General features: G+C 41.9%; 1 protein-coding gene across 1 annotated transcript in view; it reads right to left on the bottom strand.

Moving 5' to 3' along the window:
* The window catches only part of stx8 (syntaxin 8), a 43,438-nt gene that overhangs the window by 3,129 nt on the left and 18,460 nt on the right, over positions 1-21,849 (bottom strand). The window contains exon 7 of the mRNA XM_073463164.1: positions 6,083-6,184. Coding sequence (XP_073319265.1) covers positions 6,083-6,184 — 102 coding nt within the window. The remainder of the gene's footprint in view (positions 1-6,082; positions 6,185-21,849) is intronic.

The following is a 21,849-nucleotide window of genomic DNA, read 5'->3' as shown; positions in this document are numbered from 1 at the left end:
TAAACACTCAAATGCCTTTCGGATATAGTGGTCTATCCCTCAGTATAATGTATTTATTCAATAACCTTCACCACATACAGTGCCACACACATGTAAGATATGGAAAATTCTCCAAGGGCGCGCTCACCCACTGGTCCCCCCTTCCGAGTATGGCACAGGGGTGAAGATTTCAAACAACTGCATCTCTGGCTGGTCTGAGGGCTGTCGACAGTCCCCTCACTGACTCAAGTTGTCCATTGTTATTTAGCATGCGGCTGGTATTTTCCCCAGCCTTTCACTTTGGGTTTACATTTCTCTCATTCTTTGGCTCTCTCCGCCTGCGCTCCCCTCCGCGGCCTAATTGGTCGTCTTTCCCACAGGGAGAGAGACATGGCAAGATATAAGCCATGCTGAACTAATTGCTTGTGGTGGTAGTGGTGGTGTGGTGGTCTGATGAAATGTGAGGCTGATGCTGGTTTCTTTGCCAGGATATGGGGTATGGCAGTAAGGGCTCCAGATGTTTTTGTGCCACGTTTTTCTATCTCTTTTGTTTCTTTTAGGTATTTACGGCTGATTGTATCTTTCTCTGCACGTAGTTAATTCTTTTAGCACTGTGTTTCTAATCTAGTTGAGGGGAAGGTGTTCATATATGGATCCTGTATGTTACAAGTTATCCAGGTCTAGACAGAACCTCTCCCACTGATAACTTACACATGTGAGCATAAAAGAAATGTGAAAGTAGAAATATAAATAATTTTTGTGATGGCTCTTTAAAAGCCTCATGCTTAAAGCAAATACACACACGCAAATTCCCAGCAATTATCTGTGTTTGGATGTAAACGATACCAAAGCAACACACAGTCCACATTAGATTCAGACATCAGAATCTCATTCAGCCTGGTCAAACATCTGTCAGCACCTCTACATGACAACACCATAGCAACAATAGCAATAAAGGCCGAGATGTATAACACACGCATATGTTAGTATGGAGAAAGGCTCTCACACCCTCTAATGTCATATAATAGTCAGTCACGAAGCCGCATTAGACACCCACAGTGACCCTCACCCTCCTGTTCTCCCTGGACCAGCCCCGTCTGCCTCAGTAACTAAACAAGCTACTCCTGACCCTCAGGAGGCCTCCGGAGACTAATGACAATAATGTCGTTTGCTTGCCAAATAGATTAGGGCTCTGGTGTGACACTGATGCTGAGGGAGATAGTTGGTATCTCCTGACAGACTGACCACCCAGGAGTTTTGGAGGCCAGAGTCTGGGTTCATCCCATCTTAGCGATTTTCAGACACATCAGTAAGACAAATCACGGAGAAAACGAATAATTGGCGAGAGCCATGGACAGACCGAGACAACCCCTGAACCTCCCTCGCTACTCCCTCTGTGCCCCTTGCTTATGGTTCAAAGATCTTTTTGGAGCACAAAAGGCAAGGATGACCCTTGAAAGAAAAAGGGACTAATTTTATGTTAACAAGGTTAGTGGGATGCTCATCATTTTTCTCGCAGCACAATGGAAGAGGACAAAAACTTTAAGGGTTTTTGACTTCAATTATTCAATACACATCTAAACATGCGGATATTTATACTTTTTGTGCCCAAGGCACACCAAAGGGCAAACCAAAGTCTCAAGTCACACATACTGTATATTGTAATAATAATCTCTGGCTGTAACGTCCGATGAGACTTTCTGTAAAAATGGTGACAGGACACCTTGAACTACAAGCAAAGTCAATTATGGCTCTTTCTGTTATGAACTTTTGATCTGTGGAGGTTTTATCTGTATCCTCGAGCCCAGAACATAAAATTGTGACACCATCACAGTGTATGTAAGTATATTGACGGAGCAGAGCTCGTGGGCGGGACCAGCAGGAGAAACTCTACTGCGTATATTCAGTGAGCTGCGCACCCAGGAAGAAAACTCGATGCTATAAACTTTTGCAGGCGGGCTTCACTGTGGTCCCCATCTTAATTTCTCATTTTAGCATGCTAACATTTGCTAACTAACACTAAACACAACATACAGCTGAGGCTGGTGATGACTTCAGTCTAAGTGCTTAGCCATAAAGCAAAGCAGCAAGGGGGATCAAAAGTCAGCAGAACGCAAAGATCCTTAGGATTCATCTTCTGGGCATCATGAATGTCGGTGTCAAGTTTCATTCTGATCCATATGATAGTTGTTGAGATATTTAAGTCCGGACCAAAGTGTTGGATAGACCAACCGGCCGACCTTACAATCTATAGAGCTGCTAGCATGCCTAAAAGTCTTCTTTAGTTTTTTCATACGGTTCTCTCACAGCCGTGCAGTTTGCCTCACTAGTGTGCCAATAAATTACCTTGTTGAGGTATTATAAATGAGATTAAAAAGTCAGATATTTAGCTGGTAGATGAAACCATATGTGCGAAGGTGTAATTTTGTGGTGTGTGAGCACAATAAGTAGAACTAAATTGTTCTTGCTGTAAGTCTGGCAAAAATGAGATGTGAAAACGGTTTCAAATATTTATAGATTTTTCAAGGCAAGTTTAATTTAACTTCACTAAGAGGAATATCAGATGTGGAAACATCATTAGCAGGAATCTATTGCTTTAAGCAATGCTTTCATCAACCATATGACACATATTCAATTGCATTTGCTGGTTTCCAACAGTATACCATATCAGGGCAATAAGAGGAGCTGGCGAAGAAGATCTGACTGATTAGAAGTAAAAAAAGAGTTTTTAAAAGTTAGACTTCATTATTAAGCAAAATACGTGTTTCATTGACAACTCCTCACAGCTAAGATGTGGTAAAGTAACTTGCCCTACACACTTTTCTCCCAACACTATCAAACACTGCCCCTCACCCACAGTCTCTTAAGACATTGCCTCTAGTCCAAACAGTACAAAACCTACTTGAGATGCGAGCCACCTGCGAGATTCATGGGGTTGCAGAAGTGGCCCTCTACAAACTGAGGATTAGCTTTGTTGAGAAGGGCCGTTCAAGCACTGATGTTGCCTGATGGTGATGCCTAAGCTCTGGGGAACTCACACTACTCTCCAAGAGACCCTTTGGTCCCGTAGACTAATCTGCCACACTAATCCAACCAAACTCAAAGCCTCCACTCCTCTATTCCCACCAACAGCATCTAAAACAAGCGGTAATGACTCTGTGAATAAGACTTGGCGAGTTTAAGGCTTAGCTAGTTAAAAAGTAAAAAATAAATTTGTGTTTCTGCCAATATAAGATTATAAATGTATACAAATTAGAATATAAAATAATTATCATTTAAATGAGTAAATGTTTGATGAAAAAATAAGTCAACAGGACTGAGCAACGCTTTAATACTAGATGCTATGGACACATGGACAACGCTGCTTGTGCATCGTCAGCTTTTGAAGAGCTTTTTTAAGTTTTCAAAAGCCTTTTTTTTATCTATTTATTTTTTTATTCATGTGTCTACGTTCTGTCTTTTTCTATTGGCCTCTTTTTGCGAAGACCGTTGCAACTATTGAAAACTTGCATCGACTCAATAATAACGAGGTATTTTGGGAATAACGTGATTGGGAACTGTGTTATTTGACTTAAATCAAGTCTTAATCTTGTGTATTTATGAGTTAAATGTCTTCACAAGCCTGCCTTGTAAAGGAATCTAGTATGTTTGAGCACCAGTCATGCACAGTACGCCACAGGACCCATGGTCGAGCAATATGTGGGTCCTTCCCTTCAGGTGAGATGATCCTTCTCATAGCTCAGCTTACTCTTCTTTAAGAGACAAATGAAATGTTTGCCTCGAACTCAAGAGTGCAAATGTCTGATGATTAATATTGATATTCCTACATTTTTCAAATTGCTGGAAATGTTTCCAGCTTTTAGGACAACTTCAGACTGTAAAAACTAAGATGCCTCTTTTACAATGAGGCAGCTACCAATAGTTATGTTAAGTATTCTCTCGCCTGTCAGAGCCAGACGTTTCTAGCTTTACAAGGACTCGGGCTGAGACATAACACCAAGCGCGGCTCTGGATGAGAGGTGGTTTCAAAAATAAATAAAGCCTTAAAGCTAAGGAATTATAAACACGCTGCCATGGAGAAAGGGGGAAAGCCCTCCAAACAATTTGTGGCATGTAGTATTTTCAATTCTTTCTCTGCTTGACACAAAGACGAGTGTCAAACAACTGAGGAGACGAACAGGGGGATGACAGAGAGGAATGGAAAAAAGAAAGAGAGCATTGAGGTGAGAGTGAAGAAGGCCACGGGGGAATTTTCCATCCAAAGAGTTCTGAGAGACATACGCACACACTCCAATACATAGATGCATGTGCAAGAATATATACTTTACAAATACTGCTTCAGTGGACAAAATATGCACATACATACATGTGACACATATGGATATGCAGGTGCACACAGGCATACACATGCACCATGAATATCCTTCAGCCTGGAACTGAGGAGAGGGAGGAGGGAGTTTGGGTGGCAAAAGAATGAGTTAAAGAAAAAGAAAGACGGAAAGAAAGAGTCCTGATTCTATCACAATTTGAGCTCTGGGATCTTCAAACAAACTCACGCTCGGGCACCATGGGGACACAACCAACAGAAAGAAGCATCCTGAGGGCTGACCTCCCTGTTGCCTGCTTTGCTTCTGTCCATGACCGCCAGTTAGCCAGGTCTCCTAGCACAACAATGCAGCCTGTACCATAGCAATGCTGTCTGGCGTTTCACTGGGCAACTAAGCCTGGCTCAAGCTCCCACGTTTCATGGATTGGCATCAGCCAGCTAACACACCTCTGAGGCAGCCATTTTCCTCTGAAAGTCATAACCCACAAAGAAAAGAAAAGACGAGTCTTTTTGTAAAATGAGCAAACAAAAGTTAAACAAACTGAAGCAGACCACTGGTAATGGCGAGGGAGGGCCATGCAATCACAAAGCCTCTCAAAAGCAACTCAATTCACTAAACTCTGGAGACAACAGAGGCTGATAGCTTGCCCCGTGTCCACACTGGAGGTGTAGTGTGAGCAGCGTGTTAGCAGAGGATCAGCAGCAATATCAGTGTCTACACAGGATGCGTTCAGGCTCAGTATTGAGTTGTAGGTCGCATCTTGGCAGCGCTCAGTGCCCAACACCCAAAATGGAGGAAAACCAACTTGAATAATAATAATAAAAACTACAGGTTTCTCTAAATCAAAACAAAACCAACCAATATTGTCAATGAAAATCTGACCTGACTGTGTCATGAAGCAGGTGATTTCTAAAAGTATTCTTCACGTTATGTTTAGTCACGTCCTCCCCCTCACTCTGTTACCTTGAGTAAAATAACTGATTTCTCTGGGTTTGAAAATTACTGGGAACATTTTGGATAATATTACACAACTCACAAAAATATACAGCTAATTGTTTCCAAGACAGTTAAATGCATATATGAAATGTAACATATTATACCTTCAACGCGCATGCATTGCAGCTGAAACACGGGCAGTTATGCTGCCTGTGTATACAGCTGGATTGATGAAAAGAGGAGTGTAACTGTTCTGTCCACCATACAGGCCTGATTTGCAACCCTCAGTACACATTCAAAGGGAGACCCCGTTTTAAAGTCCAGGACACGATGTTAGCAGGCGTGTCAGACAGAGCCAGTCCACCCCACCATTCACCACCCACATCTTCTGTGCCAAGAGGGCTTGTCCCCATCAGCATCACTTTTTCTGCTCCATTAAGCACCACTCTTTCTGGAGACAAAGGCCAAAGCAGCATTTGCAACAACATTGCTTAATTTCTGAATGGTAAAGATGATAACTTTGTACCCAAGATAACAGGCCCTGTATGATGGATACTATATAGTCTACAGGAAGTGCAATTGTTTTCATCCAACTCTATGTCTCACACCAGCTACAGGTGCTTCCTCTACAAAAGCTCTGTAATTGTCTGCAAGACACATCGTCTGTGAACTGCTGACAGAAAGAAAAAAACAGGAGAAACCTGATGCTTGGTAATCTCTCACATAAACAGATTCATTGTGATTTGTTATAAAAAAGAGATCAGATCAGATATCGAGCCTGCGTTGGTCCCTGACACAAGGCCAGAATGCTCCTTAAAAAAGAAAATGGGAAGGCTCACCACAGGAGGCTGACTTTGTCTCGACCAGCTTCACCCTTCGTGTCTCATTACGAATCCGGCCGTCTGTATTGTCCACAAGATGTGCAAGGTCGTCAATGATTTCTGAGCGAAAGAAAGAGAAAAAAGAGGAGAGAAGTTCAAAAAAGTTAATTTCTGTTTTGCATTATGCTGCTATTTGCCATTATTAAGACATCCTAGAGTTTTGGGTTTTTTTTTCTTCGTTTTATTACATAAAAGACCTCACAATATGTTTTGTGTAATGTAAGAAAGTACTCAAAAAATGAAAAAGTGACAGGTTCTGCAGGACTTAACACTAGAGCAGTCAACAACTTCAAAAGACAGCGGCTGCCAACGCACAGACACGAGGAGTGGTGATGTGTGAAAGCACTCTCCACACTTTCAAATGGTTTCACTACTTCCTGAATCCATTCTGGATTTAATCAGGCCCTTATTGTTCAATAATTTTAAAGACGTAAGCCCAGGCTTCAGGAACCATGCCTGGGCCTCTGAAGAAAGAGAGTGTGTGTCCCCTTTGTGTGTGTGTGTGTGTGTGTGTGTGTGTGTGTGTGTGTGTTTGGCTCTGTGGCTAGGGTCCTTCAGTAGGAGTTCCTGACTTGAAGGTCGTCCAGATGGAAGCCTGTGTGATTTGTTAGAGCTAGCCACTGTGTTGACATGGCATCTCCAGAGGTCTGGCCCAACAACAAAAACAGATAACTGTTGAAAGATTTCCAAAATTCTTGATTTGTTCTAGTTAGGTATTGAAATGAGATATTGGTTGGAGAGAACATTAACTTGGCGATGTGGTTTTGAGTCAAAGGCCAATCAAGATTTGCAAATGCAACCCATGGCTAACTTATAATCACAAATATAAGGTAATTTCACTATTACTTCATCAAATCTGCACAGGGAAATTAAGGTGGGTGTAGGGGTGGGTGATCTGATGATTTTAGATCATGATTGATCCTTAAAGCCTACTTACTAGGCAGTCTACTTTTCAGGCAAATTGTAGAGATTGTAATTCAATGTCCTCTCACTTCTGTTCCCAAACATTAGGTGACCTCAGTAATTAGGAGACCTGTGCAGTGTATGCATAGCATTAGAGTGATTAAGCCAACTAGATATGCTGATGGGACACATTATTTCTGGCAACATGGAAAATGAGTTTTTGCCAAGAAGAACTATCTTACAACATTGAAATATTTACAATATCGTGTTTTAATGACGCAATGGAGAAATTCATTGGCTATTTCAACACTACAGGACATTTCAAAACGGAGAAAAAAAGATCGCAATTTAGATCGTTGATCGTCCCCAGGGTGCCCAAAATTAACGGCAAAATCTTCTCTTTATATTAACTAAACTCCATCAGTCTCTCATCATTTCAGCTGCCACAAATATGCAATGCTAACAATACATTCAGAAATATGTGAGCAATAGCATTCAAGACAACATACTTTTGTTATAAATCAGGATATTTAGTGTGATACAGAACTTAAATTGGCCATTTTATCTTAAGCATGTGTGTGTGAACGTCTTGTTTTGTGGCCTGTTTTTTATTTATTCTCCAACAGTGATGATCATTCTTTTCCAGGAGCCTTCTAAATTGAAAAAGACAAAACAAAAACAAAAAGAAGTGGCTGAATAATAAAGAGGCCAGTAAAACAGAAACCAAGGCCAAGTCGAAGAAAAGGGAAGTTCTTCACAGACTCACATCAGCCTCTGATAAATGGATGTTTTACAGGAGTGGGAAGCTAGACTCATCCACAGTTATGGCTCAGTGCCAAGTTAAACAGCCTGTCCATCCAGGGAGGGAACAACCTTTTATTGCTGCTGCTATATGGTTAGAAAAAAAAGTACTCAGTCAGTATGATCTAAGCTTTTTTTGTTGTCAAAAAACTGGGCTATGTGACCGAATTCCCACAGGTGAATGCTCAGGGTCATCTGCAGCATGTGACTTGTGAGCACAACTGTCTTCAGCTCTGGTTGCCTTTAAATTGGATTGGTGAGAAAACATGTTTCTTCAAGAAGGAGCCATCACTGTTTGACAAGACAGTCTGTGTTTCAGCTGACATCAGGTGATTAAGTTGCACGAATAATTTGAGGAAGGAAAGTTAAGCCTGTCAGCTTGGAGGGCCAGAATGTGAAGGGGCAAGGACGAGGAGATGGGAGACGTGAGAGCGCCGTATGTACAGTGTCCCTGGAGACCTCCACATCATCAGCGAAGCATCAGGCAACAATTTGGAAGGAAGAAACTCTTCCTTTACCGGCAGGGAGGGGGTGTAGACACTGAACCATTTGTGCCGCGTGCCACTTCAACTAGTCATAAAGGATGTTTTCGGTTTGCTGGTGCCAAGTTTTTTGATTCAGTTCTGGCCCTGCAATAACATCTCAATTCATTGATGAACTCTCAACCGTGCCAAGGAGCAGCAATGCTGGGACATAACCTTTAACTACAGCTGCAAAGAAATGCTGAAATGGTATCCTAACAAGGTACTGGCATTTCACATGTATAGACCTTCAATTTGCCCTGTTATCAAGTCGTGTTTCTAACAACATAATTCTCAATTTCCTTTTGTAACTTTTGCTTCCATGTATGACAGCTGCTGGCCCTGGTTTGGATCTGCCAGACCACAAAGAAGGCCCTATTTCAGGCATGGACTGTTTGTTTAAAATGCTCTTACACTGGATAAACTTCCTAAGCCACAGTGTGGGAGAGCATGGCACATGCGCAAACATACACACACACACACACAAACAGATTTTCCTTGCCAGTTGCTTTAAGATGCATTTATTTATGCTAATTTTAGCTCGAGAACACAATGGACAATGTGCGCCTTCACTCTAAATCATACAGTACCTTGGATTATATGCAAATTAATGGGACTATACATTCTGATGATTGTTGGCTCTTAAAAGTCTTCAGTCCATGTTTAGTCTGCATCTTATTGAGCAAATTCTGTATAAAAACAGAAAACACACTGACATGACTACTAGAATTTCCATTTTTATTTGATACACATCAGTAATAAACAAATCCAAGAAAAATGCTTTACGCTATTGACTAGATGCTTAAGTATATCATGTTATTAACATACACCCTGAAGTGATGGATTAACAAAGATCAAACACAAACAATTCATCCTGTAGCTCCGACCATCTCCTAAACTTGGGATGGCTTTATGACATTGTGTCTGCAATGTGGTTTTATTCTATCCTCTGCACTGCTTCATACCTCAATGAGGGCGTTTCAGAACTGAAGCATTTTTGTTTGCCCAATTTTCTGACTTGCTCTGATTTTAGTGATTTTCCTTGATTTTGTGATCTATTACACTTTTTTTTTTTGGCCTGTTTTCAAGGTCAGGGGGTTTGCACAGACAGAAAAGAAGATTGCAATTTAGATCGTGGATCGGGATATTTTTTGGTGAGATCACCCACCCCTAGGTAGGTTTAACAACAAAATTAACAGCAAAACTTCTCTTTATATTATATAAAATGGTTTGCACAGACGGTTTTATTTTGAAAAAATTAAACTTCTCCTCTGTTTGTCTTCCTACCCAGCTCAACTAGTTATGTGCAGCTTGACGTGGCGTCTATCAGAACTAGACTAGGAGCATAATTTAACCTGAGCCGATTGGAAAGTTGCTTCTAGGATCTTCTGAACTGCACTGTGGTGTGTCTGGTGGAATCACAAGCATTGTCTAGAATGGAAGCAATCAGCCCGAGAGCAACATACCCGTGCCTGAATGACTCAATCCACTGTAAAAAGTGAAAATGGTTCTGCGATCTTGAGAGAAACTTCCAAATAAAGTCTCCTCAAAGCTCTGTCTGTCTGCACTGTGGACAGCAACTGAAAATATAATCAGCATTTCAAATTGTTTCGCTATGGAAGAGTTCGACCATGCCATTTCCTAATTATATCTATTACGTGTACAAAACAAGGACATTAGCAACCTATCTTTGGGCCAAGATACTTGTTACCATAGTCTCTGTTGTGTTCTTTTCACAACAAACAGAAACAACAACTGAAAAGTATGGAGTGGTTTTGTGAATAGTCATTGTGAAAACGGGAACAATTTTTTGGCAGCCAAGAGACTGCGCCATCGATACTACGACTGGCAACAATTTTGCAGCATTTGGCCAATCAAAGTTCAGCTGAAACACAGATGGGGCCTATCAAATATTGCTTGAAGGACATGACACTTTTTACTTCCTGTCCATGAATGGCACTGGTATCTCTTTTCATATAGGTTCCAGCAGATATGTTCTCCCGTTAAGTGACGAATATATGCAACAATTTGCATAAAAGCATACAAATTCCATTTTATTATCGTATATCAATTTTACTAGGTATACTAGGTAGCAAATTCTCCCAGAGCACATTAGCCCATAGTAACGTCTAAATACTTAGGTTAGAGAGGCAGGAATGCCAGCTCTCTTTTCTGTTCCTCTGCTACCAACAGTGCCTTTTATTAACACAAAAACATTGTACGTGAAACCTGGCCTTCTGTGTAGAGGCACGAGGGCCCTGGAGCACACACCCACCAATAGGAGACAGATGCTGCTCTCATATGACGTCACCTACTCCCTCATTCTGCTGACTCTCTGCGCAATTACAACGGCATTGCATTTCTGTTCCAAAACTTTGCAGCTTTTATATAAACAGCTTCTCACCATGGCCATCCTGCCCAATGGGGGCAACAAGTTAACAGGTCTGTTTCCATCCATGCTTTCAGCGTCATCTGGAACCATAGACAGACACCTACTATCCACAGGATTGGCTACTGCTGGTCTGGGCTCAATGATTGTTAGGTGGCCAAGGCACGGACTGGAAGGAAATACTTAAGGGCCACTGAATGTCTTAAGTCACTCACAGTTTTGGTATACTAGTCCAGGGTGTGCACAGGCAGATGTAGCGTTCCCTCTTAATTTCTGGGTGTTTACAGAATTCCCACCCATCAGCCTCATAGCTGGACTAAAGGTGTCACACAGACACAATAGTCCCTCCAGCTGCTGTCTTCTCTTAGCTCAGTTTTTGCAATGCACTGCAATCTCTGTAAGTATCATTAGAGAGTAGCCGCTAACGAAGCGCCACAACATAGGCTTGTTTGCGGGCAGAAGAGGAGTCGTCACGGGTTGGCTGCAGTTGGGAGATGTTACTGCAGCCCGCTTGGAGGTGGAGCAGGCATGTTTTGGTACCACTTCGGAGAAGACCCATCTCCAGCGCGGCTAGGCTCAACACGGCGCAGTAAAACTGGTAAGGGAAAAGCCAACCAGCACAGTACGGCTTGACTCAGGGTGGCTAAAATTTCCAGTGGAAAAGCCAGAGAGGGCCTCTCCCGTCAGCCCAGTTCCTTCATCAGAACTCATAATGGTGATAGCGTACCTCACTGAGCGATTAGTGGACTATTTGAATCAACTTCTGGAACAGCAAAACAAGCCAGATCCAAGGTCTCTGGAGAACTGTAGTACTAAGATACATTATCCAGACTGACAAAATCAAGTGGAAGACAAGGATAACGGAAAACAATGTCAGGCTGAAAAAACAGACAACAAACAGGCCCAGCTTACACTTGTGAAAGTATGTTGGTCAGTAGGTTTTAATTATTGTTCACTAAACAGAGAAAGTTATTACACATGTTAAGGTACAGGGGTTTGCAAATTCAGCATCCTGTGTAGAATTTCCTCCTGAGGACGTGATCCTGACAGGTAGCCAAGTAGCACTGCAGTACTTGTGATTGTGCAATCATGACAATTAAGAATCTTCACCCATTCCTTTACAGATATTCACTGGATTCCACATTGGTTAAATGCAACTCGAGCATGAGGCCTAAACATACATTTTAAAGTAAATGTTCACATGATATAATAAAGGCTAATTTAAGTCAGACAGCAAATACAACACCCACACGCAGGGGGCATGGTGAGTAGTTTGGGAGACGGTCTCTATTTTAATGATTAAATTCCCACACACCAGATCTATATCTGCCCCAGGCCTTGAAAATTGCTGACTCATCTTCATAGAGGCTATAGCAGTGGCGGTTTTGGTTTCTGTGTGTGTGCATGTGGTGGAGGCACTGCCATAAACAGTGACACCCCAGCGTGCCTCCAGGATGTGCTGTATTAACTCTGTGTGTTATTGTAGGACTCATTCCCAGAGCAGGCATAGCGCACAGAGAAAATGCTTGTTTTCTCTCACCGATTTAAACACAATCTGACTCAGTGGGGCTAATTCTGTTGTGCTTATTCAGGACATGATTTCTCCTGAGGACTTGGAGAAAGGGGAAAGTAAAGACAGACAGTTATTTCACCCAGTCCTCATCTTGTACCCCTTGTTGTAGTGCAGGGGGGTCTGACCACAACTGTTACCAATTGGCCCTGGTGTGACTGACTGTGTATAGAGGGTAGTGCTTTGTTGCCAACCAAAACACACACATCTCTGGATGTAACTGGAACTTCACTTGGCACACACAGAGGCACTCAGCGTGATGATACAACTCAGGGCAATTATGGTATTTACAAGAAGTTGCACAGTCTTGGAAGAGTTTCTTTCAACTTCTTTCTTTTTTTGAGCCTGCTTATTGTAAACAAGCTCACCCCAAGGGTCTGTGGAGAGTGAGGATTAGGGAGAGTTTCACTAGAAACCTCAGAGTTTTACCAGTATTTAAACAGGGTGCAAAACCCAACAAATCATTTGAATGCCTGCCAAAAAAAAAAAAAAAACTTGAAATAACGACAAAAAAAGCATGTATGTCTACAGAAGATGAGCGTCTGTATAGGAAGAATCCTAAAAATGTGATGGCCAAGCTGACATTTTCGGAGCGAGGACACATAAACAAAGCCACTTTCTTTTCCTAACAATCCTCTAGCACAACAATAAATATGTCAGTTTATTTTTTCATAATGGGCTTTCCATTATTGTTTAAATATTCAGACTGGTGATGGATAGTTAATGACTTGATTTCTGATGTCGTGTCCAACACCAACAGTTCCGAAAAAGCCATGATATTTTTCACCCAGAGGCCGACCCGTCTGAACTTGATACTGAAGAAATCAATGAATATTAAGTAACATTCCTCTGAAATGCAATAGGAATATGATACACAGAAATGCCCACTTAAGCACACAAGATGGGGAAATCAGCAATATTATTGCTGTTGGAAACAATGTAGGCTACAAGGACTATTTTCTCACTTGCCTGTATCAAATCCCCAAAACAGGTAACATCCCAAGATAGGAGCGATGTATATGTAAACATAGATTCCAATTACACAATGCATTGACCTATTCTTTATGTGAACAATGATATACACCCTGCCCTGTAAGTACATTTAACTCCATATTTTCTCATCATCTATCCTGTTTTCGTGTCTCTCTGAACAAATTTGGCCACATGTGCGGGAAGGGTTTGCGAGGGCATCAGCATACAAACAATTCGCCCTTCTAACATCTGGCCTTCTGAAGTGCCGGCCACATGTGTACAGATTAGTCTCACTGCTGGACACTATCGGGCCCCACTGGCCCCAATGAATCTCTGCTTCCATGCAAATGGACTGACAGGCTCCCCCGGTCAACACGTTGGAGGTAAGATATTCTTTATTGCATCATTAGACATTTTCTCCCTCAAGGATAGCTGAGTGATGATAAATGTCTTGTTTTATGCTGCTTATGCTAGGTTAATGTGCCAGTGATCAAAATATATTATATTTTAATCATACTATGGTGGCAACACATTCTTTCAATGAAAACTTTGTGTTGGCACCGTCTTTATAAACTTTGGAATCAATGTAACTTTACTACTCCAGTTGGAGAACCTACTGACAACGGAAAGAAGTAGACTTCTAGCTCTGAATATTGAATGAACAGTATTGGCGATGACTCTCAAGAGGACATTAAGAGGTGTAAACTTACCAAAAGGCTAGAACAGTACTGACCCACCAATTTGACTATCATTACAAACTGTTTGGCCATCACATTTCCAGCACTTAATCCTGACCATTTGTGTGCCAATTTGAAACTGAAACCGGCTGTGTGTCCATGGACAGTTTCACCTCCCTAACCCTGCTACGGTTACCCCCAGATCCATCATCCCACATGACAACACCAAAAAGAATGACGAGCTGATGAATGAATTTCTCAAAGTTGAACCTCCATTTGAAAGAACACACTTCAAAGAAAAGCACATAAATTGAAGAAAACCTCCACACTAGTTCAGTTTTAGCACGTACGGACCATTGGGTTTGTACTTGCTAGACTCCAAAGACAAGGTGCATGTGAATTATGGGAATGAAGTCCACCATAGTTCTGTTGGAGGATGCCATCAGTTTTCTCCATACATACAAAAATGCACATATGCATATACATATATATTGCATGACATGGCAGAACAAGACAGACTGTGATTCAAAAATGGCACAGAAACTACAAAACACAGAAGCTAAGGAGCAGTTCCTACAAACTGTAATGCAGGTTTCCAGGGTGCGACTATTTTTGTTGCACATGCGCCCAAAATTCTGTCAAATGTGAATAAAAACCTTTATTGGTCGCACCGGTGCTCCTGATATCAGTGGGTCAAATTAAATAAAATGTAGCCAGTGCAACCAGTGTACAAAGCCCGGAGCCCTGTAATGTCATCCAATTTTTAATTTAAAGCATTTTAAGAACATTATTAGCATGTCAAAAATATATGTCATGGTGATAACACTACCCTGGTTCTTCAGCCTGACATGATGCTTGTAAATCAAGCTGTCTTTATATTTCTTCTATAGTTGCCCATCCTATGATGCCCCAACGCGTCACTGAGCTCTGACAGAATAATTTAATCTGTCCTTGAACAGAGGAAGTATGGGCCTTTTCAGTAGCATGACGAGAAAACCACTCAAGCTTTTTTTAAACAACCTGCAGAGTTTGAGTCTGCAAAGACTAGAAATGGTCAGCACTGTGCATGCGAGTCATGCTGTCATCTTATGATACCGGCTGAATAAAAACAAAACCTCATCAGCAGAATAAGAGATGTCATCAAGATGGTTGGGCATGCGTTGACCATAATTGGTCGTCCAAGACAGCTGGAAACCATCAGTAGGATGTGCACAATTAATTAGGATCAAACCCATATTGTCAGATGCCAGATAAATAAATACACCTTGAAAAAGAAAAGGAGCAACATCTGTGTGGGGCTGCCAGAATCCACAGTATCACTCATCCTATATCGCATCACTGAAAAGTAAATGCAATGAACTCGAACTGAAATTACAAGTGTATTACATACAGTTAAGTCACACTCTGTCATTTCAGAATTAATGAAAACAAGGATTTAAAAGTATGAAAACACAGTGCAACGACCAACAGCAATGGGGAGAAGTCTGATCATAACCAGGATTTCCACCATCACCCCTCTTATGGCCAGGTGCCACCGAACAATGTGTGCATGATGAGCATGAGGGTGCCAGCAGCAGCAGCAGCAGTGTGAGGCAGGGACCACCCTGTCACTGGCACGGCACCTCCAAACCAGCCGCTGTTACACTTCATCACTACCATCACACTTCATTAGCAAGGACACCCAGGAGGGGGTGACACATTGAGAAGTTAGAGCGAATACAAAACTTGAAACGGAATAGGTTTGATTGGATGAGATTCATAATGTAGGAGAGTCAAGTGCAGAGTGGATTTTGGCACAGTCACCAATTTCTCTTCTGTACTGTCTGGTTACTGGGCTGCCATTAAATGATGACACGATTCATTAACACCCATCCAAAGTCTATAAAAAGTCATTTTAGCCATTCATGTCAGAGGAAAAAACAAGTAGGCCATTTCATCACTGAGTGAATAATTTTCTGGTTGTCACAATATATTTAATCTTCAACAGGGATTTCCTGAAACCAGTAGATTTCCACAGCTATTATAAACACCAATGAATAACTGGTTTAATATCGACCTGAGAATGAGATTCAAAAATCAACTATCTTTGAATCCAAGCATGTGTGATTGACAGTAGACAGGAGGGGGAGAACGAGAGCAGATTGTCCACTAGTTAATCGATTGTGGAGGGCATCATTCTGTCAGACAGATTTAAAAAAATGCTAAAATGGGTTGCCAAATATACTTGGGCAGCTGTTAATATACCTGGATGGCCCTCGCAGGTAAAGTCTATCAGTGGGAAACACTGGCTAGATGACACTAAATCTGAGACATAGTTCATAAACTCAATTATTATAAAGAAGTAAATAACTGTTACGGGTTATTTAGGATTTCATGCTTCGGATTGTCTACAAGACAACTTTAGTGTATAGCATATGAAATTTGGATCATTTTGTGACAGAATTCAGAATTTAGAAAATGTTAATGACAACAATGATTGAAATATTGCTTCCACGGTCTAAGAAGCAGGCTTGGCAAGGTTAGGTGTCAGTGGTATGAAAACCAAAATAACATGGATATTTTTTGATCATCATGTAAAACATTTATTGTCTTTCTACTGATCTATGGGTGTTACTCAATAACATTAGATATTTGTCTTCCTGATTGTTAAGGACCAAAGTGATGAAAAAGAGAGAACACAAAAGAGAGACTGTGAGTTTCTCACTAACTGAACAACTGTGCTCTAATTGAAATGATCTGAGTCTTATAACTCAGCATCCCCCATGGTGAGTGGAGCTTCCTGGCAATACGCTGGCCGGCCGACTCACTGACTGACTGGGGAGTTATGGAGGGGACTTTGATCTTTATGCCAGGCTCTGTTTCACTCATAATGCACTCACACGCATGGAGACACATGTGCTCCCATGCACAGACGCTGACACAAACACACGTGTATACACTCTGGTCTATGAGCATCATACAGACAGGCACACCCTAACAGCCACACAAATAGACGAACGCACACACTTCCCGGATATGACAGGCTTCCGACAAACATTTTTGTCCCAGACTGAAGAGTAGTCATCTACACAGTGTTACTTCACACTGCTGTTCAGAGGGAAAATGGGAGCAGTAGGAAACACAGGGCTATATCAGCCCTGATAGAGATGTTTTATTGCGGAAAAGTGAGTTCAGGGCCAACTGGGATTTATCTGCTGGCGATCAGTGGGGATGCGGAACATGAAACATCACAGAGTTGTTGTTGGACTGGAAAATTCTCAGATAAAGTGGGATCAAATCTGGGTGCTGTCAATGGACTTTACTTTGGATCATGCACTGGGCATGAGAGTCATTTTGAGAACTCTTTCAATATGGATCTTAAGTTCAAAGTCCTTATAAGAGGCACGTGTGATAGAGAGGTCTATCAGCAGCCTGAAAATAAGAAGCAGTTTATAAAAAGCAGGTCAAGTGAGCCTGCTCAAGCAAACGTCAAACAAAATCCAAGTGTTATCGGATCTTTACATATCATTGTTGTGTCATGGCAATACTATAGTTTTATAGCGGTATAAAGGTGTTGTCTCAGAAGCCGCACAAGATTGCAGCACTTGCAGCTGACTGAAATATGCAATATGACTTTGAAAGCAAATTTCATATTAGTGACAGTTATTCTCATATTGCAAGTGCATCAGACAGAAATAGAGAGTGGTTGGAAATGGGAGGAAGCGCATAATTTGGTGATGAGGGAAACATGGCGTACAGACAGGCGCACCATGCACAGAGTGAGTTGCAGGACATTTCTGGTACATTTTACACAGATTCTGGTAATCCCCTGGCCAGTGGCACTCTCCTCCCACTGTGTTGTAAGGCGAGTCCCCCAAATAACAACAGGTGCAGGAGAGGGACAAACCTCACTGGGCCACAGGTCAATGCTCCATCCTTCTCTGCACAATGTGCTCACATGAGGACAGAGGCCAAAGACAGACGAAGACAAATACAAACCCAAGCCCTAGTTGCTAAGGGCTCAACATTACATTGACCTCCATGTATTATGCTCAGTTTTTCTGTACCTAGCGCTGATTATATTCTCTCCTTCTAGAACTAGAAATAAGATGTTTGGTATTGTTCCCCCTTTATGTCAGTGACATTTGGAACTTTTTACAGCCTGACCCAGAAATACTGAATACACCGATGCCAGTAACATAACAGAGAGAAGGGCATGGCTTACCAGGGTGGCACATGAGATGCTCATAATTGCTGAAAATCTTAGTGAGTATGCGGTGGATTTAGGGTAATTGCTCTCTACTCATGGAGGCCAGAACAAATGTTTGGCCAACAGTGTGGTTGAAACAACTTCCCATCCTGCGAGGAATCAGCCTCCCACATAGCTTGAGGACAGCTAGGAGTGATGCAGGGCACTAAGCAAACATCAAAAATATGACGCAACAAGCCCACATGCTTCACTGTGGGCTACATGAGCTGAAAAACATGGCTGAATGCACAGACAGTTAGGCACAGAATAAAACCACATGCATTCGCACAGTTGCACACACATTAGTGGGGAAATGTGAGTGTAGTCTTAGTAGCTGCACGCTCTTTCCCACAGAAGACCCATGAATGAACAACACACAGCAACACTGCAGTACAAGTCTCATCATCATTCTGTGTAGCTAGGATGTCTGATGGTGCACTATAAGCTGCAGTCATTTAAACAGCTGCACCTACAGCTGTCATGTAATTACCCAGCTCCTCTGGCTGATGAGCAAAAAGTAGGAGGTGCTGATTACTGGAGGAGAAGAAGCAACCTCCTTGGAGGAATTAAACAAATTAACAAATCTTGTGAGAGATCCTGTGACTCCATCTTCATCCGCCCTATACTTGGATCACTCCACCACCATAACACATCCATCCCATGGAAGAGAGAGCACACGGCCATTAATCATTCCACTTGGTAAGTGTAAACACCAAGAGTTTCACTGAAGACCACAAATAGTGTGCCGCCACTGCCACCCTCTACTGCCCACTAGTGGGTTGATGTATGGGCTGCATGAGAGACAGATAGCTATTTTAACTCATGATTCTCCCCCATTTTAATTCAATTTCATGAAAGTAAATGAGCCAAATGCTTAATTAGGGCAAATCACTGCTGAAATGTGTACTGGAACCAAATGAGCCAGTAGTCTAATAACATAGTATATATTATTAGCAGTAATTCAGAACAAAAATGTGTTCTGTGATTCCTTTATGGATTTCTTACATGAGCAGATACAGTTTTATAACTATCAACCAACAGATGCTGAATGACCACACAATAAGAGACTGTTACCTTAAGTAATAACCATGGAACACGTACAAAAATGCCATAATATTAAGGAAACTCTACCCCAAATTATATAAAAAATGTCCCACAGTCTCATGTCTACACAATTTCTAAAAACACTGAACATTGTCCTGTGTGCATGTGTGTCGCTGGTCTGGACAGTGCAGGTCTATGCCCACACTAAAGCACACAGCACAGTCTGTCTCGAACATGAAACAAAACGGAAACAAAATGGGAGGCTGGTATTCAGCCAAGATTGAAACAGATGAGAATGATTAGATAACAGATCAAAAGACTTTCTAGAAGCATGCGTTTGTTCAAGCAGTCTAGATCTGTGCATGTGTCCATAACACGTAAAACGGACGTCAACATTTTACACAAATACATAAGGTATTTTAAATTGTGAGGCAAACCCAGGCTGGGGGGCTGTAGATTGTGTCCGATTGCACACATGCAGGTTTATCAGATAACAGATGAGATGGATGGGGACATGAAGTGTTTCTCACTTGAAAGCTTTTGTTGTAGAAAGGTGACATTTTGTAGCATGATTTAAGACTTGTTACAGTGTCTAAGTGGACAGATAAGTGACGTGTTACTTTGAAGGTTAGTAGATAGCTATAGTTTAAAACGCCTCCTGTCAAATCCCTCTCTAATGCAATAACAATATATATGTTATGTCTATTCAAGATTCAAGATTTAAGAAACATTATTGTCTAACACAGTGACAGAAAATTGTCTTTGGTTAGGGCTCAACAACATTAAAAAAACATTCACACCCATGAGACACATAAAATCACATAACAGTTCCATAAATCAATAAAAGCACGTGTCCAAAGATATATTACAAGAGGAGGGTCTATTTGGCCTTGTTTAAATGCATATCGCAGTGACTATAGTTACCTTCTGCAAATATTTTAAAGGAGAATGTCAGTAAAAATTGTTGACAGTACAGTTTTCGCAAAAGAAGTGCATGTCAAACATCAAATGCTCTTGAAAACTGTAATGTGAGCTTGGCGTGTCTCACAACCATTGTTTTCTCCCTTGCCCTCCTTCCATCTTGCCCCCTCACTTACCACAAAAAGATCTCAGACTCCCTTGCTGCACAGTCTTTGCACAGTTCATTCCCAAGATTTGCCCACCCTGCTCACTCCCGCACTGTGTGTGTGTGTGTGTGTGTGTGTGTGTGTGTGTGTGCGGTCGAGCACTGACGTCTACCTCCTCAAACTCCATCCCATCTCAGGCTGGCCAGTGGCCTCTGAGCTCCTCATGCAGATATAAATATGGCTTGTGTGCCAGTTTCAACCTGACAACATGTGCTCGACATGTGGTGTAGACTTTCAGTACAAACACAATGATCTCACACTCAGACAAGGCACTTACACTCTCAAGCATACGCACACACACACCGGGTGCAGGCTGCTAAATAACAGATGTATATATGTGCACTTGCACACACACATAAACACATAAAAATGCACAGCAGATGAAGGTGCAATCTTCCCCCTGTGCTTAAATGGGAACCACGTGCTGGCTTTTAGTTGAGGCAGACTTAGTAAAGTAAGTCCTTCCACTCATTATGTGGGATGACCCATACTACCCTGAGGCTGAGGGGAACGCGAGGCAGCTCTCTGCACATCGGCCCTTTGAACGTGGCCTCCAAACCGGAGCGGTTAGCAATTAAATAAACAGAGGAGGAGATTTGTTCCCGCTGTCACTTGCGTTAGCCAAAAGGAACCTGCCGGGCCAAGCTTGAGTCAGTCTAAGGTACCATTAAATGGCAGGGAATCCTTTGCCCAGAGCCAAAGGAACTGGCAGCTGAAATTGCAGAGATTCCCAACCACCAGTACCACCAACACATACGGCTAATGTGCTTCCTTGGACAATCTACCCGCAAGAGCTCTCTAGGGAGAAATTACAGCACAGTATCAACATCGGCTTGCCGTTAAATTGTACACATACCACATGAACTAGGCAATCGCTCAACCTAAAAAAACAACATGGCAGAGGCTTGGCTGTGCAAACAAAATTCAGTCAAATCATAACATCCTCATTTTGAGCAGGTAATCCTGTGAGGTGGTGCTGACTAGTGGACTGTGACATGTCTGTATGTGTCATTTTCTTCATATGATTGATGTATTTCCACACAGTCAGTGTTATACACTGCTGGCCAATGGTGAAGTCTTTATATCTCTTTAACAAGTGATTCAGAAGAGGATACTAGTAACGATGCAGCAATAATGCAACTCTAGCTTGGAAGTGTTATATTGAGAGGGGATTCTGGGCAAATAGTAAAAGGCTGTGTTTGCACTACGCTGTTTCTGGTTGTGAATTCAAGCGAGCAATGCAGTTTAGCTCCCAGCCACTACTGCTTCAGCTGCTTCTTCATACAAACTTAAGTAGGCTATGTAGTTGAGCTCCCAGCCTACGATATATTTTGCATCCTTCAAAATCAGCCCACTTTACAGCTATTCATACTTCAAATACATTAAAACCAGCAATGCAGTTCAGCATCTGCTGTTCAACATCCAGCAGTCACAGTGCAATTCCTTCAGAAACTACCTTCTCAAGCAAAACTAATAAAGTACGGTTAGCTCAA

This window comes from Pagrus major, chromosome 1 (assembly GCF_040436345.1).
Source record: "Pagrus major chromosome 1, Pma_NU_1.0".
Classification (NCBI taxonomy): domain Eukaryota; kingdom Metazoa; phylum Chordata; class Actinopteri; order Spariformes; family Sparidae; genus Pagrus; species Pagrus major.
The sequence above is the reverse complement of the archived record's forward strand: the minus strand, read 5'-3'. Positions and strand labels throughout refer to the sequence as shown.